Source organism: Sus scrofa, chromosome 4 (genome assembly GCF_054392235.1).
Source record: "Sus scrofa isolate SSC_HxYL_T2T_F1_AM1 chromosome 4, Sscrofa_HxYL_maternal_Yorkshire_Landrace_v2.0, whole genome shotgun sequence".
In the NCBI taxonomy this organism is placed as follows: Eukaryota; Metazoa; Chordata; class Mammalia; order Artiodactyla; family Suidae; genus Sus; species Sus scrofa.
In genome coordinates this window covers 38,827,891-38,845,401 of record NC_139386.1, presented here as the reverse complement: position 1 = coordinate 38,845,401, position 17,511 = coordinate 38,827,891, and the positions used below count along the sequence as shown (strand labels likewise).

The following is a 17,511-nucleotide window of genomic DNA, read 5'->3' as shown; positions in this document are numbered from 1 at the left end:
ATATTTTTAAATATACATGGAAACTCACCCAAATATTAACAGGGGTGGCTTCTGGGTGATAGGACTGCAGGTGAGGGGATTACAGGTGGAATTCTTCTTTTTTTTTGCCATTTCTTGGGCGGCTCCCGCGGCATATGGAGGTTCCCAGGCTAGGGGTCTAATCGGAGCTATAGCTGTCGGCCTAGGCCAGAGCCACAGCAACGCGGGATCCGAGCCACGTCTGCAACCTACACCACAGCTCATGGCAACGCCGGATCGTTAACCCACTGAGCAAGGGCTGGGATCGAACCCGCAACCTCATGGTTCCTAGTCGGATTCGTTAACCACTGCACCACAACGGGAACTCCTTTTTTTTTTTTTTTTTTTTATTTTCCAAATTTTCCACTATGACCCTATAATACTATCCGTGTTTTTAAGTTATTTTGACAAGGGCTGTAGAGTTGAGTTGCTGGTCGATGGCCCTGTGCCAAGGGTCACCTCCTTCTGAGCCTGTTCTAACGAGATGGCTTTGCCCCAGTCCAGGATCTGTGCGCGGCAGAGGACCACGGCTGCGAGCAACTCTGCGTGAACCTGCTGGGCTCCTTTGTGTGCCAGTGCTACGGGGGCTACACCCTGGCGGAGGACGGGAAACGGTGCGTGGGTGAGTAGTCATCCAGTCCTGCTTCGTGAGAAGGGAGGGGAGCCCCGCCCTCGCCCCGCCCCTGTAGCCTTTGCACTTCTTGGAGCTTTGATACAATGCTCCAGGTTCTCAGAATTTGAACTTTAAAGACTTCGGTTGTGGCTGAGGTTAGCATTTTCTCATTCTGGGGCCGCAGCAAAAGACATGTTTATGATCATCTCTGTCAATGTAATAACCTGTTACCGATTGCCTTGGAAAGGACTGCGTGGATTTTCGTTTGATTCGGAGGGTGTATGTGGGATGGCCTGACCGCAGTATAGCTCGTGTTGTACTTGACGTTCCTTGGCTGGTGGACGAGGTTGCCGAGTAGCGCCTCTGAGATGGAGGTGGCCTGCCTTCAAAGTCCGGATCTGCAGTTCAGTGACAGGTCCTGGTGACTGCCAGGTGTGAGAGTCCAGCAGGATGTAAGAAGACACCATAGTCAGAGAAAGCAAACAGCAGCCTCAAATGCTGCTGCTCCGAATAAGACGTCTAAAGGAAATTATGGGTTCTGCTTGGAATCAGCTGAAGGCTTCCCACTTGGGTGATTCCATATTGCTCCAGCCTGGGGTGGGGTGCGGGGGCAGCATTTAATTTCTTCAGTGATGGGCAGTGGTTCTCCTCTGCACGTGCAGGGCAGGCCTGCGAACCCCAGAGATGCTGTGGCACCTCCCAGTTTGTCTGCAAAGCCCTTTAAACTTGCATAGCCTCATTGGTCTTTCCACCAACAACCAGTGCCTGGCAGATAGTAGGTATTCAGTTAACTCTGCTGGGTGGCTGCTTATGAGGCAGAACATCTGGAAAGAAAGGAAAAGGGCTTGACTGACATCAGAACTGAAACCTGCATTTTCTAACTTGAAATCCTGCATTTCCTGTTCTGTGTTCCCTTATTTTCAGGGGACCTGTTCTATCTTGCTTCCCACAAACAGAGAGTGATTTTTTTTTTTTTCCACACAGAGCTTATACTTTTCAGCATGCCCTGATTCTTGGCTAAGGATATAGAAGGAAAAAGTAACAAAACAAAAAATGTAGGTGGTGGCCTGTTCCTTGCAGGTGATGATGAGAATCAAGTGGGTTTGTTGGTTGCTTTTTACACATTGATGGAGGTGAAAACGGCCCTCATCAGAAGTCTACACATGGAATTGATTGCCTAAGCCTCAGCAGTATTCTTTCCCCCTTATTCTGTCAGTGGTGACTGTGATAGGTAGCAGGGTACCACATCCACCAGCACTGGCAGAAAAGAAGCCAGTGTGGAAACACTGGCTCTTTTTTTTTTTTTTCTTTTTTCCTATGGATAATTAATTTTTTTTCTTATATAATTCTTTTATTTATTTATTTATTTTGGTCTTTTGTCTTTTTAGAGCCGCACCCGCGGCATATGGAAGTTCCCAGGCTAGGGTAGGAGTCTAATTGGAGCTGCAGCTGCCAGCCTACACCACAGCCACAGTACCACTAGATCTGAGCTGCGTCTGTGACCTACACTACAGCTCATGGCAACACCGGATCCTTGACCCACTGAGCAAGGCCAGGGATCAAACTTGCAACCTCATGGTTCCTAGTCGGATTCGTTTCCTCTGCGCCACGATGGGAACTCCTCTTTTATATTCTTATAATTCTTTTTTCTTATGTATAACTAATTTTTATTATGCAAGTAACCTCTTTTCATTGAGGAACTTCAGCAGATGAGAAAATCACTCATAATAGCTTGTATTTTCTGCCAGAGCTTTTCCCATGTAAATATCTACTTCACAACATTTTGTTAAAATGTTTAACAAAGTGAGGTCCTGCCCTGTTTTGTTTCACATATATATTTTCCCCTTACCAGTTGTTAAATGAGTAGAAACTTTGGGTGCCGTTGGGTCAGAAGGAAATCAGACCATTGGAGGTAAAGCCAGTGGATGACCTTTGGGAAACAGGGTGATGGTGTCTGGTTAATTAGAGTCAGGGAAGGAACAGGGAGGGCCCAGAGCTTGTGTGAATGACAGGAAGTCAATGGGGCAGGAGCCACAGGGGCCAAGGCTGTGGCAGGAGGCCTGCCTTGGCCCTTGGAAAACGGGAGGGCAGTGAGGAGTCCCATTCTCTGGGTGTCGCCAAGTAGTTCCCTAATTGTCCTCCACAGTGAAGAGCCTTTGAGTCTCTGAGGGTTTTACCGTAACTTCAGGGTTTGACATTTACTAAAGAGCAGCAGGCATGAAGAGATGCTGTGGTTGCCAGGGAGCTGTTGTGGGCTGTTTCTTAGAGATAGGCATTTCTCTTGCTGCTGCTATCAGCGTGTAGGAATGTCTGCCTTCCTCAGAGGGGGGTTCAAGCAGAAGAATGGGAAAATGAGAGCGACTGTGTGTGACCCCTGGGCCTCATCCATCAGACATTCTTATTCTCATCCTCTTCAGCCAAGTGCCTTGACCTCTTAGAGTGAGATGGTTAAGTGGTGGTGGGCCTTTGTTGCCAGTTGCCTTGGTTAAGAGGACTGAGCAAATTTCTGAAACATCAGTTGCTCCTCCATGGGGCTGTACTGAGTGCAAAGCAGATGATGGAGATAATGAGGCCCCAGAAGGTCGGGACATCCTCATGGCTGGGTGGGGGGTTGGGGGGAAGATCTGGTGAGGAAGGAAGGGTAGCAGTTGGACACATGTCTAAGTCAAGGGAAGACGTGAAGGGCAGTGATGGTGCAGAAGTGGCCATGCTCTCAGAGCCAGAAGGCTGAGACTGGGCTGGGAGGAGCAGGTGGAGAGCAGGCAGATAGGTGGGGGGAGATGATCACTGTGAGAAGCCACCAAGTTGAACTATAGTGGCAGCCTGGCCTGAAGATATCCATCTGAAGGGACCTGTTAAAGATGGAGACTCTGGGAGTTCCCGTCGTGGTGCAGTGGTTAACGAATCCGACTAGGAACCATGAGGTTTCGGGTTCGGTCCCTGCCCTTGCTCAGTGGGTTAACGATCCGGCGTTGCCGTGAGCTGTGGTGTAGGTCGCAGACACGGCTCGGATCCTGCGTTGTTGTGGCTCTGGCGTAGGCTCGCGGCTACAGCTTCGATTTGACCCCTGGCCTAGGAACCTCCATATGCCATGGAAGCGGCCCTAGAAAAGGCAAAAAGACAAAAAAAAAAAAAAAAAAAAAAAGATGGAGATTCTGGGTGTCAGAATTAGCACAGAAAGTTTAGAGGAGAAGCAGAGCTTGGTCAGGATGCTGAAAGCGTTCCGTGAGCCTCTGGTCTGGGTAGTCTGTATGTAGATGGGTGGGGAACAGTGGGACTATGGGGACCATGATCCCAGTTAATCCAGGAGGATCCCAGTTTACGTCTGTTGGCTCAGTTATCAGGAGCACTCCCTTTCACTTTCAAGGGAGTACCAGTCTGCATGAGAAATTGTAGGCTCGCCCAAGGTATGGCCAGTCTGACTTAAACAGTTGAGGCGACCAGCTCTCTTAAAGCAGAGAATTCCTGCAGATGCAGAGTTGAAGACATCACATGGAACCAGGGCATTCAGGGCTTTGAAAACCAGGCTCAAGAGTCTGGACTTTGTCTCTGAAAAGAGACCCTAAAGGGTTTCTAATTGGGACTGATAAAGGCAAAGCCTCATTTTGGGAAACAACCTCGTGGTGAAGGGCAGGATGGTTTCCAGGAGGAAGATGGGGAGGGATGGAAAGACCAGTTAGGAGACAATAGTGGTCCTCTGATGAGGGGTGACAGAAGCCAGGATTTGAGGAGCAACTGTAGAAACGGAGAGAGTGGGGTGGAGGGATGAAGGGAGGTGCTGTGAGGAGGGGGACGTCACAGTCGGCTCCGGAGTTTGAGTCTCCATGATGCTGAGAGTGATGGCGACCATAAGGAAAGAGTGAGGGGAACAGATTTTTAGAAAAGAGGATGAGTAGTTTTAGACAAAATGGGCTAAAGCTGCGATGGGACACCAACAAGGAGCAGAGGCAGGAGTTCCCGTTGTGGTGCAGTGGAAATGAATCCGACTAGGAACCAGGAGGTTGCGGGTTCGATCCCTGGCCTTGCTCAGTGGGTTAAGGATCTGGCATTGCCGTGAGCTGTGGTGTAGGTCGCAGACGCGGCTCGGAGCCTGTGTTGCTGTGGTTGTGGCTCTGGCCAGCAGCTGTAGCTCCGATTTGACCCCTAGCCTGGGAACCTCCATATGCCGTGGGTTCAGCTGTTAATAAGCCAAAAAAAAAAAAAAAGAAAGAAAAAGGGGAGGCAGCACGAACACCACAAGGAGCAGTTAGAGGTTAAATCTAGATCTGTTCATGCAGATTGGAAGCAGCACTGTACCTTTCCTTCCAAGTTTTAGTTTGCATTTCAGATGTTCACTTATATATTTGTTTGGAAAACATCTGGACCTTCCATGCAGGAAGACCTTGGCTTAAATCCCAGTTATGGTACTTGCTAGTCATGTGTCATTTTATTTGGAAACCTCAGTGTTCTCATCTATAACACAGAGTAATCATACCTGCATCATAGAGTATGTGGGATTCAATTAGAGCATGAATAAAATTCCTGATAGACATTAGGCAGTTGTTGTTTGTGTTATTATTACCAGCCCATCTCATCATCACCATCATCTGCTGGAGGCCACGAAGTGTGGTGTTAGGTGAGAATAAGCTGTAGCCACCTGGGGTGAGGGGTGGGGAGCAGGAGGGAGATGTCGGTGGGGGGGGGGGGAGGCAGGAAGAATACCCATGAAAGAAGAGCCTCAAGTGGGGGTGGAAGAGCTGGGGAGAGGTGGGCAAGAGAATCAGAAGTCATGGAATATGATAGGACAGAGAATTTCTAGGCCAGGTCAGTATTTTTTTTCCATTTTTTAAAAATTACTCAAATGAATTTATCACATCTGTAGTTGTATAATGATCATAACAATCTGATTTCACAGGATTTCCATCCCACAGCCCAGGCATATCCCCCCACCCCCCAAACTGTCTCCTCTGGAGACCGTAAGTTTTTCAATGTCTGTTGAGTCAGCACCTGTTCTGCAAAGAAGTTCCATCTGTCCTTTTCTCAGATTCCACATGTCAGTTAAAGCATTTGATGTGGGTGTCTCATTGTATGGCTGACTTCACTTAGCATGATAGTTTCTAGGTCCATCCATGTTGCAAAAAATGCTGGTATTTTGTTCTTTTTAATGGCTGAGTAATATTCCATTGTGTATATGTACCACATCTTCTGGATCCACTCTTCTGTCAATGGATGTTTAGGTTGTTTCCATGCCTTGGCTATTGTAAATAGTGCTGCAGTGAACATTGGAGTACATGTGTCTTTGCGAGTCGTGGTTTTCTCTGGATAGATGCCCAGGAGTGAGATTGCTGGATCAAATGGTAGTTCTATGTTTAGTTTTCTGAGGAATCTCCATCCTGTTTTCCACAGTGGTTGCACCAATTGACAATCCCACCAACAGTGTGCTAAGGATCCTTTTTCATCACACCCTCTCCAGCACTTACTGTTTGTAGACTTTTGGATGATGGCCGTTCTGGCTGGTGTAAGGTGGTACCTCAGAGTGGTTTTGATTTGGATCTCTCTAATCATGAGTGACGTTGAACATCTTTTCATGTGTTTCTTGGCCATCTGTATGTCTTCTTTGGAGACTTGTCTGTTTAGATCTTCTGCCCATTTTTTGATAGGCTTGTTTGTTTTTTTGGTATGGAGCTGCAGAAGTTGTTTATAAATTTTGGAGATTAATCCCTTGTCAGTCGATTTCATTTGCAAATATGTTCTCCCATTCTGTGGGTTGTCTTTTTGTGTTGTTTAGGGTTTCCTTTGCTGTGCAGAAACTTTGAAGTTTGATTAGATCCCATTTGTTTATTTTTCTTTTTATTGTCAATACTCTGATAGGTGGATCTGAGAAGATGTTGCTGTCATTTATGTCGGAGAGTGTTTGGCCTATGTTTTCCTCTAGGAGTTTGATAGTTTCTGGTCTTATATCTAGGTCTTTAATCCATTTGGAGTTGATTTTTGTGTATGGTGTTAGGGAGTGTTCTCATTTCATTCTTTTACATGTGGCTGTCCAGTTTTCCCAGCACCACTTATTGAACAAACTGTCCTTTCTCCATTGTATATTCTTGCCTCCTTTGTCATAGATTAGTTGGTTGTAGGTGTGTGTTAATTCTGGGCTTTCTATCCTGTTCCACTGATCTATATTTCTGTCTTTGTGCCAGTACCATGCAGTTTTGATGACTGTTGCTTTGTAGTATCGTCTGAAGTCTGGGAGCCTGATTTCTCCAGCTCCATTTTTTTTTTTTTTCAGGTTGTCTTTGGCTATTCTGGGTCTTTTGTACTTCCAAACAAACTTTAAAATATTTTGTTCAGGGTCTGTGAAAATGTCCTTGGTAATTATATAGGGATTGCATTGAATCTGTAGATTGCCTTAGGTAGTATAGTCATTTTGATAATATTAACTCTCAAGTGGGGGTGGAAGAGCTGGGGAGAGGTGGGCGAGAGAATCAGAAGTCATGGAATATGATAGGACAGAGAATTTCTAGGCCAGGTCAGTATTTTTTCCATGAGCATGGTGTATCTTTCCATCTATTTGTGTCATCTTTGATTTCTTTCATCAGTGGCTTGTAGTTTTCAGAGTATAGGTCTTTTGTTTCTTTAGGTAGGTTTACTCCTAGGTATTTTATTCTTTTGGATGTGATGGTAAATGGGATTGCTTCCCTAATTTCCTTTTCTGCTTTTTCATTGTTAATATATAGAAACGCTGTCAATTTCTGTGTATTGATTTTGTATCCTGCGACTTTGCTAGGCCAGGTCAGTATTTGTGTCATGCCCCAGTGAGGCCAAATGGAATAGAACTTAGAGAAAAAGCCATCGAGTTGAGTCATTGATTCATCTTAGCAAATGTTTCCAGACTCTTGGCCAAGCACTCTGCTAGGCACAGGGGACACAAAAATGACCAGGAGGTCATTGATAATGATCAAGAGGGGTGAGGTAAAGGGCAGATTTAAAGGGATGAGAAAGTGGGGACAGCAAGTCTAAACTCTTCATTTAAAGAAGTTTCTTCAGGACCAGCTACTGGTGAAGGGACCCAATGGAAATATTTTGACTCACCCCAGAATGATGACTGTGACCTGCATGAAAATTCAGGTTTTAGTCAGACTCAGGACTTTTTGTTGTTATTTTTTATTTTATTTTTTGCCTTTTAAGGGCTGTACCCTCAACATATGGAGATTCTCAGGCTAGGGGTCGAATCAGAGCTACAGCTGCCGGCCTGCACCACAGCCACAGCAACGTCACATCCTTAACTCACTGAGCGAGGCCAGGGATTGAACCCGCAACGTCATGGTTCCTAATTGGATTGGTTTCTGCTGCACCATGATGGGAACTCCCACTCAGGACTTTTTAGACATTTCCACACTTTTGAGTCAGTGGAGCATTAAATTCAAATACTATAGTTTCATTTCCCTAACTGCTCATTTCACTCACTCTGTGCAGAACTGAAATTGGTTTGAAAATTCAGGTGACCAAGGATGGATTATGGACTAAGTTCCTCATTTTGCTTCAGTTGAATCCTGATGTGTGTAATCCATCAACTTCCACTAAAGCTGTGTTAATTCCCATCCCAAACTTCATTTTTCAAAGACCATTTATCTCTATCTTTGAGGGTGAATTTTTTGCTGTGCTGGCTCTTTTGGAGTAACTTTGCTCCTGTTTGTATCTTATCTGCCCAAGCAGATTGTAAACCCTTGGAGCCAGAAGCCAATTTCTGTACTTTGCATCTTTTAGAGAGTAGACTGTTTTTCCTTCAATCTCAAGAATTCATTAAAAAAAAAAAAAACTTTTCCCCTTAATTGGTTTTTAATTACAAAATCTTTTTTTTTTTTTGCACAAAATCAATTTTTGCTTATTAAAAAAGAAAGAGAAGTTCTCACTATAGTGCAGTGAGTTAAGAATCCAATTGCAGGAGTTCCTGTCGTAGCATAGAGGAAATGAATCTAACGAAGAACCATGAGGTTTTAGGTTTGATCCCTGGCTTCGCTCAGTGGCTTAAGGATCCGGCATTGCTGTGACTATGGTGTAGGCTGGCAGCTACAGCTCTGATTTGACCCCTAGCCTGGAAACCTCCATACGCCACGGGTATGGCCCTAAAAAGCCAAAAGCCAAAACAAAACAAAAAGAATCCAACCGCAGTGGCTCGGGTTCAATTCTCAGCCTGATGCAGTGGGTTAAAAGGATAGAGTATTGCTGCCGCTGTGGCCTCAGCTGCACCTGAGGCTCGGATTCGATCCCAGGCCCAGGAACTTCCATATGCTTCGGATGTGGCCATAAAATTAAAAAAGAAAAAAAAAGATAAAAGAGTCAGCGTACAGATGAGTATAAAATCAAAACCTGAATGACATTCCTCCTCTATTTCACGTCCTGGAGGTAATTACGGCTGAAAGCTTGGCTTCTCCTTCCTGCCTTTCTCCTAAGTTGTCTTTCAATCCTAAGGTGCTATTTACTTGTCTTTACCATCTAAGGCTTAGCACCGTGTGTGACATGCAGTAATTACTCAGTAGATGGTTGTGAAACAACTGAATGGTGTTAAGATATCTCTTTACTCTCCAATTCAACCTTATCTGATTAGGGAGGCAGTGTGATAAAAATGTGGTCTCCACTCTTTGAAAGTTTCTAAGTCCTAGGACCTATTTGAAATTGCGTGTGTGTGTGTGTGTGTGTGTGTGTGTGTGTGTGCGCGCGCGCGCGCGTGCGTCTTTTTGCCTTTTCTAGGGCCGCTTCCGCCGCATATGGAGGTTCCCAGGCTAGGAGTCAAATCGAAGCTGTAGCCGCCAGCCTATGCAAGAGCCACAGCAACTCAGGATCCGAGCCACGTCTGCGACCTACACCACAGCTCATGGCAACACCGGATCCTTAACTCACTGAGCAAGGCCAGGGATCGAACCCGCAACCTCATGGTTCTTAGATTCGTTAACCACTGAGCCACAACGGGAACTCCTGAAATATTTTACATATAATTGCAACAGCCCTTTGAGGTAGGCACTGTCGTTATCCACATTTTATAGATCTTTTGACCACTCTGTTTCAGGGCTTTGTCTGTAAATTGAGGATCATGGTAATACCTACCTCCAAAGGCTTGTTGTGAGGGTTAGATGAGTTAATATATGGGAAGCACTTGGAACGGTGCTAGACATGGGCAACATTGGTTGAATCTGCATTTCTAAATCCTTGATGAATGTCTGTCTTCTTGTTTTAAATTTTTATTAGAGTACAGTTGATTTACAGCATCGTGTCAATTTCTGCTGTACGGCGTCGTAACCCAAACTCACATGCACACACATATATACATTCTTTTTCTCATACGGTCTTCGAGCATGTTCTAGCCCGAAAGATTGGATATAATTCCCAGTTATGTACAGTAGGACCTCATTGCTTATCCATTCTAAGTGCAATAGGTTTTTTGGGCTTTTTTTCTTTTTGTCTCTAGGGCCACACCTATAGCACATGGAGGTCCCCAGGCTAGGGGTCTCATCGGAGCTGTAGCCACCGGCCTATACCACAGCTCAGCCACAGTAATGCAGGATCTGAGCAGTGTCTGTGACCTACACCAGAGCTCATGGCAACGCCAGATCCTTAACCCACTGAGCGAGGCCAGGGATCAGACTTGCGTCCTCTTGGATGGTAATCAGGTTCGTTAACCACTGAGCCGCAGTGGGAACTCCCCTAAATGCAATAGTTTGCATCTGAATTTCTGTCTTCTTATGGCTGGATACTTGTGTTTAATAATACATCGAACACATGGTACATTTAAAAAATCTTGTTGCAGTCCACGCCCGTTACCCATAGCATGGGGATTATCATGACCTTCAAAGCGTTCCTCTTATAGTCTCCAGTATCCGTTACCCTCAGGGAGCAAGGGAAGGTTGATATTTAAGTTGGCAACAAGGGATGGGAGGAAGCATCAGTCCCTTGAAAGATCAGATTTTTTGTTTGTTTTTTTAGGGCCTCACCCACGGCATATGGAGGTTCCCAGGCTAGGGGTCAGATTGGAGGTACAGCTGCCGGCCTACACCCCAGCTCACAGCAACGCCAGATCCTTAACCCACTGAGCAAGGCCAGGGATTGAACCTGTGTCCTCATGGATCCTAGTCAGGTTCATGACCACTGAGCCATGGCAGGATTTCCAAAAGATTAGATTTTTAATTGGTCAGCTTTCTCCTCATTGTTTAAAGCATGATTTCCCCATCCCCAAAGGCCAGGATTTCTCCCTGACTTAGTTTGCTAGCGCCACTATAATGAAATACCACTGAGTAAGTGGCTTAAGCAATAGAAATTTATTTTCTTAGCATTCTGGAGGCTGGAAGGCCAAGGCCTAGGTGTGAGGTTGGATTCTTCTGAGGTGTTTGTCTAGGCTTGCTGCCTCTGTGAAAGGTCTTTGTCCTGTGCCTGTGCATCCCCATTTTTTTTGGGGGGGGGCTTTTTGTCTTTTAGGGCCACCCCCACGCATATGGAGGTTCCAGGCTAGGGGTCCAATCACAACGGTAGCCCCTGGCCTACGCCAGAGCCATAGCAACGTGGGATCAAGCCACATCTGCAACCCTACACCACAGCTCACGGCAACACTGGATCCTTAACCTGCATTTCTTTCCATTTCTCATGAGGGCAGGAGTCAGGTTGGATTAGGACCCACCCTCATGGCCTCATTTTGACCTCATCAACCTTTTTAAAGTCACATTGTGATCGGTTGGGGTTTAGGACTTCGACGAATGCATTTGGGGTGGGGAAAACACAATTCCCTCCAGAATACTTCCCCATTGTTATCAAAATTCAATAGGACACTTTCCCTGAGTTTGAAACTCCTGCCTAAAGGAATCCAGCCCTGCCCTGGGTAAGAGAGGTTTTGTGAATCTGACATTGTGCATATATCTTATACCTACTCAGCAAGTAAATTGGTTCTACCATTTCTCTACATGACAAATTTGGTTTTTCTTACCCTGTCATCAACAAACTTTAAAACCCAAATGCTCCTCTTTAAAATATCCTGTTTCTACTAAGGCCATCCCCTTGCAGAGGAAAATCTGCTGAGGAAATCTTGGAATGTGAACAGATTGTAAATCAGCATCCATCAATCTTAGGCTTTATAACCTTGCACCAAATATGGTTTATCCTTGGAGACAGCCAGGCGATTTCTCACATGTTGGGCACAGCGAGACTGGCTTCCAACTCTGAGATCTCAGCACTTCGTAATCCGGAGAGTTAAAGCCAGGGCATCACTCTCTCCATTTGTAGAGTGTAGAACTTTCAGGCAAGAGGGCCAAGAGAGGAGTTTGTGGAAGTAGGTGAGGACTTGGAACAGCAGAAGCATCTATGATCTGATCATAGGTCATCTCTATACCTCTGCTCCCTATGCTTGGCCTCTTTTTTGTTTTTACAAGTACAGTTTTGCAACCAAGGTAGTTATGCAAAGAACCCAAAACATGCAGCCAAGAATGTCAGAGTTGAATGGCCTGGAACTTTCGCCCCCTTAGAAAGCACTTAGGGAGTTCCCATTATGGCGCAGGGGAAACGAATCCGACTAGGAACCATGAGGTTGTCGGTTCAATCCCTGGCCTTGCTCCGTGGGTTAAGGATCCGGTGTTGCCGTGAGCTGCGGTGTAGGTCACAGATGCAGCTTGGATCCTGCGTTGCTGTGGCTGTGGTGTAGGCCAAGAGCTATAGCTCTGATGTGACCCGTAGCCTGGGAACCTCCATGTGCCACAGGTTCAGCCCTAAAAAGAAAAAAAAAAAAATAGAGCAGAATCATTAACCAAAAAAATGCATAACCAAACCTACCTTATGCATTTTAATTTTCTTTAATGTACATAAATGTACTTCTAATAAAAATTACTTTTAGTTACCCTTTTAAAAGTCATTAAATTCATTTTTAAAAAATATGATTTTTAAAAATCTTTCTTGCATGGGAGTTCCCACTGTGGCTCAGTGGGTTAAGAACCTGACATAGTGTCCATGAGGATGTGTGTTCAATCCCTGGCCTCGCTTGGTGAATTAAGGATCTGGCATTACCATGAGCTGTGGTGTAGGTCACAGATGTGGCTCAGATCTGGTGTTGCCATGGCCCTGGCGTAGGCCAGCAGCTGCAGCTCTGATTCAACCCCTGGCCTGGGAACTTCCATATACCATAGGTATGGCTATAAAAAGAAAAGAAAAAGAAAAAAAGAAAAGAAGGAGTTCCTGGTGTGCCTCAGTGGTTAACTAATTGGACTAGGAACCATGAGGTTGCGGGTTCGATCCCTGGCCTTGCTCAGTGGGTTAAGGATCCTGCGTTGCCGTGAGCTGTGGTGAAGGTTGCAGACGTGGCTCGGATCCTGAGTTGCTGTGGCTGTGGTGCAGGCCGGTGGCTGCAGCTCTGATTGGACCCCTAGCCTGGGAACCTCCATATGCTGTGGGAGCGGCCCTAGAAAAAGGCAAAAAGACAAAAAAAGAGAAAAGAAAATTAGAGACTGATCAGAAGTTAGTTAACAGTAGGTCAATTAAAAGAGCTTCTAATGTGCAATGTTATTAATACCTGATCCCACATTCTAGCGTACTCTGGAAAAAAAGGTGAGATTGGAGTATTTGGCTTAGGCTTTAGGTCTGAGCAGAGCTTCTAGTCTCTCCCCAGGCTGCTATGGGACCAGCCTACTCACCTGCCCCTCTGAGGGACAAAGATGACTGGGCTCAGAGATGACACCCCGTGGTGTGTAAGAGGACATTCAAGAGAGAGGTAGAGTCTGTGTTTCTGCCTTTTAGGTACTGTGACTCCTCACTGTGGTGCTGTCAGCATCCTGGAACATGGAAGGCAGATGAGCAGCTCTTCACATTGGAAGGGATGCAAACAAGTGGGTGGCCTGAGGTGGGCCCAGCAAACTCCACACTGGGAGATTTTCAAGATGGCAGATCAGGCATAAGGAGGTGGGGGGTGGGAGATGGGGGGGATGGAGGGTGGACGGGGCTCCTGCTAATGATTCAGGCTAGTGTGGTCCACAGCATGGCACACTCCTGTGACATGCAGCCTGGGGCACGTGCCAGGGCTTGGTATCCTTGATCTCTGTGCCTTCATTGTCCCCCATTTATTCATGTAATGATACATTGGTTCCTGAAAGATGAGACATTAACTTTTAGAAGGATTTGGTGCAAGCTCAGTGTTTATGGGATGACTCAACTCCAACAACTGGCTAATGTCCACAACATTCAGATCCTGAGACTATATAGATACACTGTTCCCACCAGACAGCTTGTGTACCAAACCCACAAATACCAGGCTCTATTAGAACGCTACAGGGAGTCAAGTTGCAAAAAAAACACTACTTGATCAGAAACCTAATGGAGCTGGGATCAAAAGAATAAACACAACACTCGTTATTACCCTTTAAAAATCTTTAGCTTTTCCCTTGGCATTTCTTGATAACTACATTAAACACGCTATTATCTTCTCAATGCATGGTTTTGCTTTTCTAAATTGTATGTGTGTTTTAACTTTGCAGAGTCCACTTCCTTGTTATTATTTACAAATTTTAATATTAAAATACCCTAAACCATTATATAGAGGGAAACCTTTTTTTTTTTTTTTTTTTTTTTGACTGAACCCACAGCGATGGAAGTTCCCAGGCCAGGGATTAAACCCGAGCCACAGCAGTGACAACCCTGGATCCTTAACCTGCTGTGCTTCAAGAGAACTCTGCAATCATTTTCATGTCTCATTTTCTACCTTTGTCGTAGAGCTATATTTACCTGGGTGTAGTACAGCTTTCGGATCTACACTTTTTTTTTTGCTCTTTTCTAGGGCCGCTCCTGCAGCGTATGGAGGTTCCCAGGCTAGGGGTCAAATTGGAGCTGTAGCCGCCAGCCTACACTAGAGCCACAGCAACGCGGGATTCGAGCTGCATCTGCGATCCTTAACCCACTGAGCAAGGCCAGGGATCGAACCTGAAACCTCATGGTTCCTAGTCGGATTCACTAACCATTGAGCCATGACGGGAACTCCACGGATGTACTTTTTTCATCAAAGTACATTTGTCTTCCTATTTACAATTATGTTGGAATTATAATGTTAATAACTACCTAATGGCCAGAATGGAAGTCCTGATCTTTCCTTCAAAAACCCACTCCAGGAGTTCCCGTTGTGGCTCAGCAGGTTAGAAACCTGACTAGTATCCCTGAGGATGTGGGTTTGATCCCTGGCCTGGCTCAGTGGGTCAAGGCTCTGGCATTGCTGTGAGCTGTGGTGCAGGTTTCAGATGAGTTTCGGATCTGGTGTGGCTGTGGCTGTGGCATGGGCCAGCAACTGTAGGTCCAATTCAGCCCCTAGCCTGGGAACTTCCATATGCTGTGGGTGTGGCCCTAAAAACAAAGCGAACAAACGAAAAAACCCACTCCACTGGCACCTTCTCCATCTCTGAGTTTGCCTTCATCCCTCTCTTTTTCCCTGGCCTCACCTCTAATCAAGCAGGAATCCTCTTGTCCCCACTTTCAAGATAAACCTGGTGCGTTCCTTTCCTAGGGATGCTGGAACAAAGTACCACACCCCAGGTGACTGAAAACAGCAGAAATGTATTGGCCCCTGGCTCTGGGGGGCGGGGAGGTTAGAAGCCTGACATCAGGGTGCTGCAGGGCGGTGCTCCCTCTGCAACCTGCACTGGAGAATCCTTCTTTGCCTTTTTCGGTGGCTCTTGGTCCTCGGTGCTCCTCAGTTTGTAGCTGCATCACTCTAATCTGCCTTCAAGTGGCATTCTTCTCTTCATTGTTTTGGTCATGGCCAGGGCTTGCAGAAATTCCCAGACCTGGGGAAAACGGACCATGACAACACCAAACCCTTAATCACTCTGCCACCAGGGAATTCCGTTCTTCTCTTCTTATAAGGACACCGGTTGTGTTGGATTAGGCCCCAGACTCCTGACCTCATCTTAACTTGATTGTATTTGCAAAGACCCTGTTTCCAGATCAGATCACATTCATAGGTCCCGGGAATTAGGACTTCAGCATTTCTTTTTGAGGGGACACCACTCCCCTCTCCCCTCCTCCACTTCCTGCCTGCACTGTACTGGTTTAAGCCTGCACCATTCCTCACTGGGATTATTGTAGCCCCGTAGCCAGTTTTCTGTGGTCCCATTTGCCTGCTATGGTCTCTTCTTGATTCCTTTGTTCGGAACGCTCCGATGACTCAGAGTAAAAGCCAAAGTCCTGGCAGTGGCTCCACCGTCCGTCCTGATCTGTACTCGTTCTCATCTCTGCCCCTCTCTGCTCCAGCCAGCCTGGCCTCCTTGCTGGTCCCCCAGCACACCAGGCATATTTGCACCTCCGGGCCTTTGCACCTGCTGTTCTCTTTGCCCGGGTCCTCCCTCCCAGGTATCCTCATGGCTCATACCTCATTCAAGACTCCACTCAACCACTACCTTCCCAGTAAGGGCTTTCCTGACCACTGCTGTTATCACACCTTCCCTCTCACCGCACCCCCCTACAGTCTCTGATCCTTTTTGCCATTTTTGCTCCAGAAACTCTCCACCCTCCAGAGACTATGTTCTTTACTTACTTATTTTATTTTTTATGTACTACTGCCATCCAAATGTAAGCATCTCTAACTGGAGTTTTCGTCTTTTTTTTTTTTTCTTTTGTTCCATCCTTAGCTGCTATGGGCCAGCCCCAGAGGAAATGCTCAGTGAATATTCATAGCGTGGATGAGAAATAGGCCAGTGCATTTGCTTGCAAATGACTGAACTCTTTATCCTTATTAAGTGCTCCTTTTAGTTTCCAGAATTTTTCTATCACTGTAAATAATACTCCTATAAAGAGCTTATATTCATATGGTTAATTTCCTCCTTTTTTCAGTTATGTCTTGGGGTCACATTTCCAGAGTGAATATTGTCCAGTGTTTATCAGTTTGTAATGCCACCCGTTGTTAGTAACTCTGCCTGTTTCTGTGCTGTCTTGCCACCATTAGGTTTTATCTTGTCTTGACTTTTGTAGCTGATGAAGTGTAAGTGTGCCTCACTATTGTTTCCATTTGCATTTCTTTAACTTTTTTTGGGTTTTTTTGTCTTTTATCTTTTTAAGGCCGCACTCTCGGCATATGGAGGTTCCCAGGCTAGGGATCTAATCAGAGCTGTAGACGCCGGCCTACACCACAGCCACAGCAACACCAGATCCAAGCTGTGTCTGCAACCCATACCACAGCTCACAGCAACGCTGGATCCTTAACCCACTGAGCAAGGCCAGGGATCGAACCCACAACCTCATGGTTCCTAGTCGGATTTGTTTCTGCTGTGCCACAACGGGAACTCCTTTAACTTTTAAATAGAATTGTTTATAGGTTCTGTAGTATCTTCTGAGATGAATTATCTGATTCAGACTCCTGATTTTTTTTTTCCCGCAAGAGCGGTTTTAGATTCATATTTATTTATCCATCCTCTTTTGGGGATAACAACATTCATCCTAACTTATTGGTCATAAGTATGCTCTTCTTTCCTCTGCCCTTTACCTCCTTAAACTCTGTGTTTTAATTTTGACAGCTGTGGACTACTGTGCCTCAGAAAACCACGGATGCGAACACGAGTGTGTAAATGCTGACACCTCCTACGTCTGCCGGTGCCCTAAAGGATTTGCTCTGAACCCAGATAAGAAAACATGTGCAAGTAAGTTACACACACACACACACACACATACACACACACACACGAGTTTTGGATCCTATTGCAGTAGGCACTGTGGCTGTGGAAAACTCCCAAGCGTAAAGTAGCATAGGATTATGCACTGGGGTAGGAGGTCTTATACATTCTGTCCCTGTTCCTCTTTTGTCAGGCCTTTCTTACCTTGTCCTGAGACCGTAGCCCACTCTCTTTCTTTCCTTCTTTCTTTCTTTCTTTCTTTCTTTCTTTCTTTCTTTCTTTCTTTCT

The 17,511-nt window shown here is 45.7% G+C and overlaps 1 protein-coding gene across 6 annotated transcripts in view; it reads left to right on the top strand.

Annotated features, from left to right (window-relative positions):
• MATN2 (matrilin 2) overlaps positions 1–17,511 on the top strand; it is a 170,598-nt gene that overhangs the window by 94,030 nt on the left and 59,057 nt on the right. For all 6 annotated transcript variants that reach the window (XM_021089069.2, XM_085022004.1, XM_021089067.2 and 3 more), the window contains exons 5-6: positions 518–640; positions 17,128–17,250. In XM_021089069.2, coding sequence (XP_020944728.2) covers positions 518–640; positions 17,128–17,250 — 246 coding nt within the window. The remainder of the gene's footprint in view (positions 1–517; positions 641–17,127; positions 17,251–17,511) is intronic.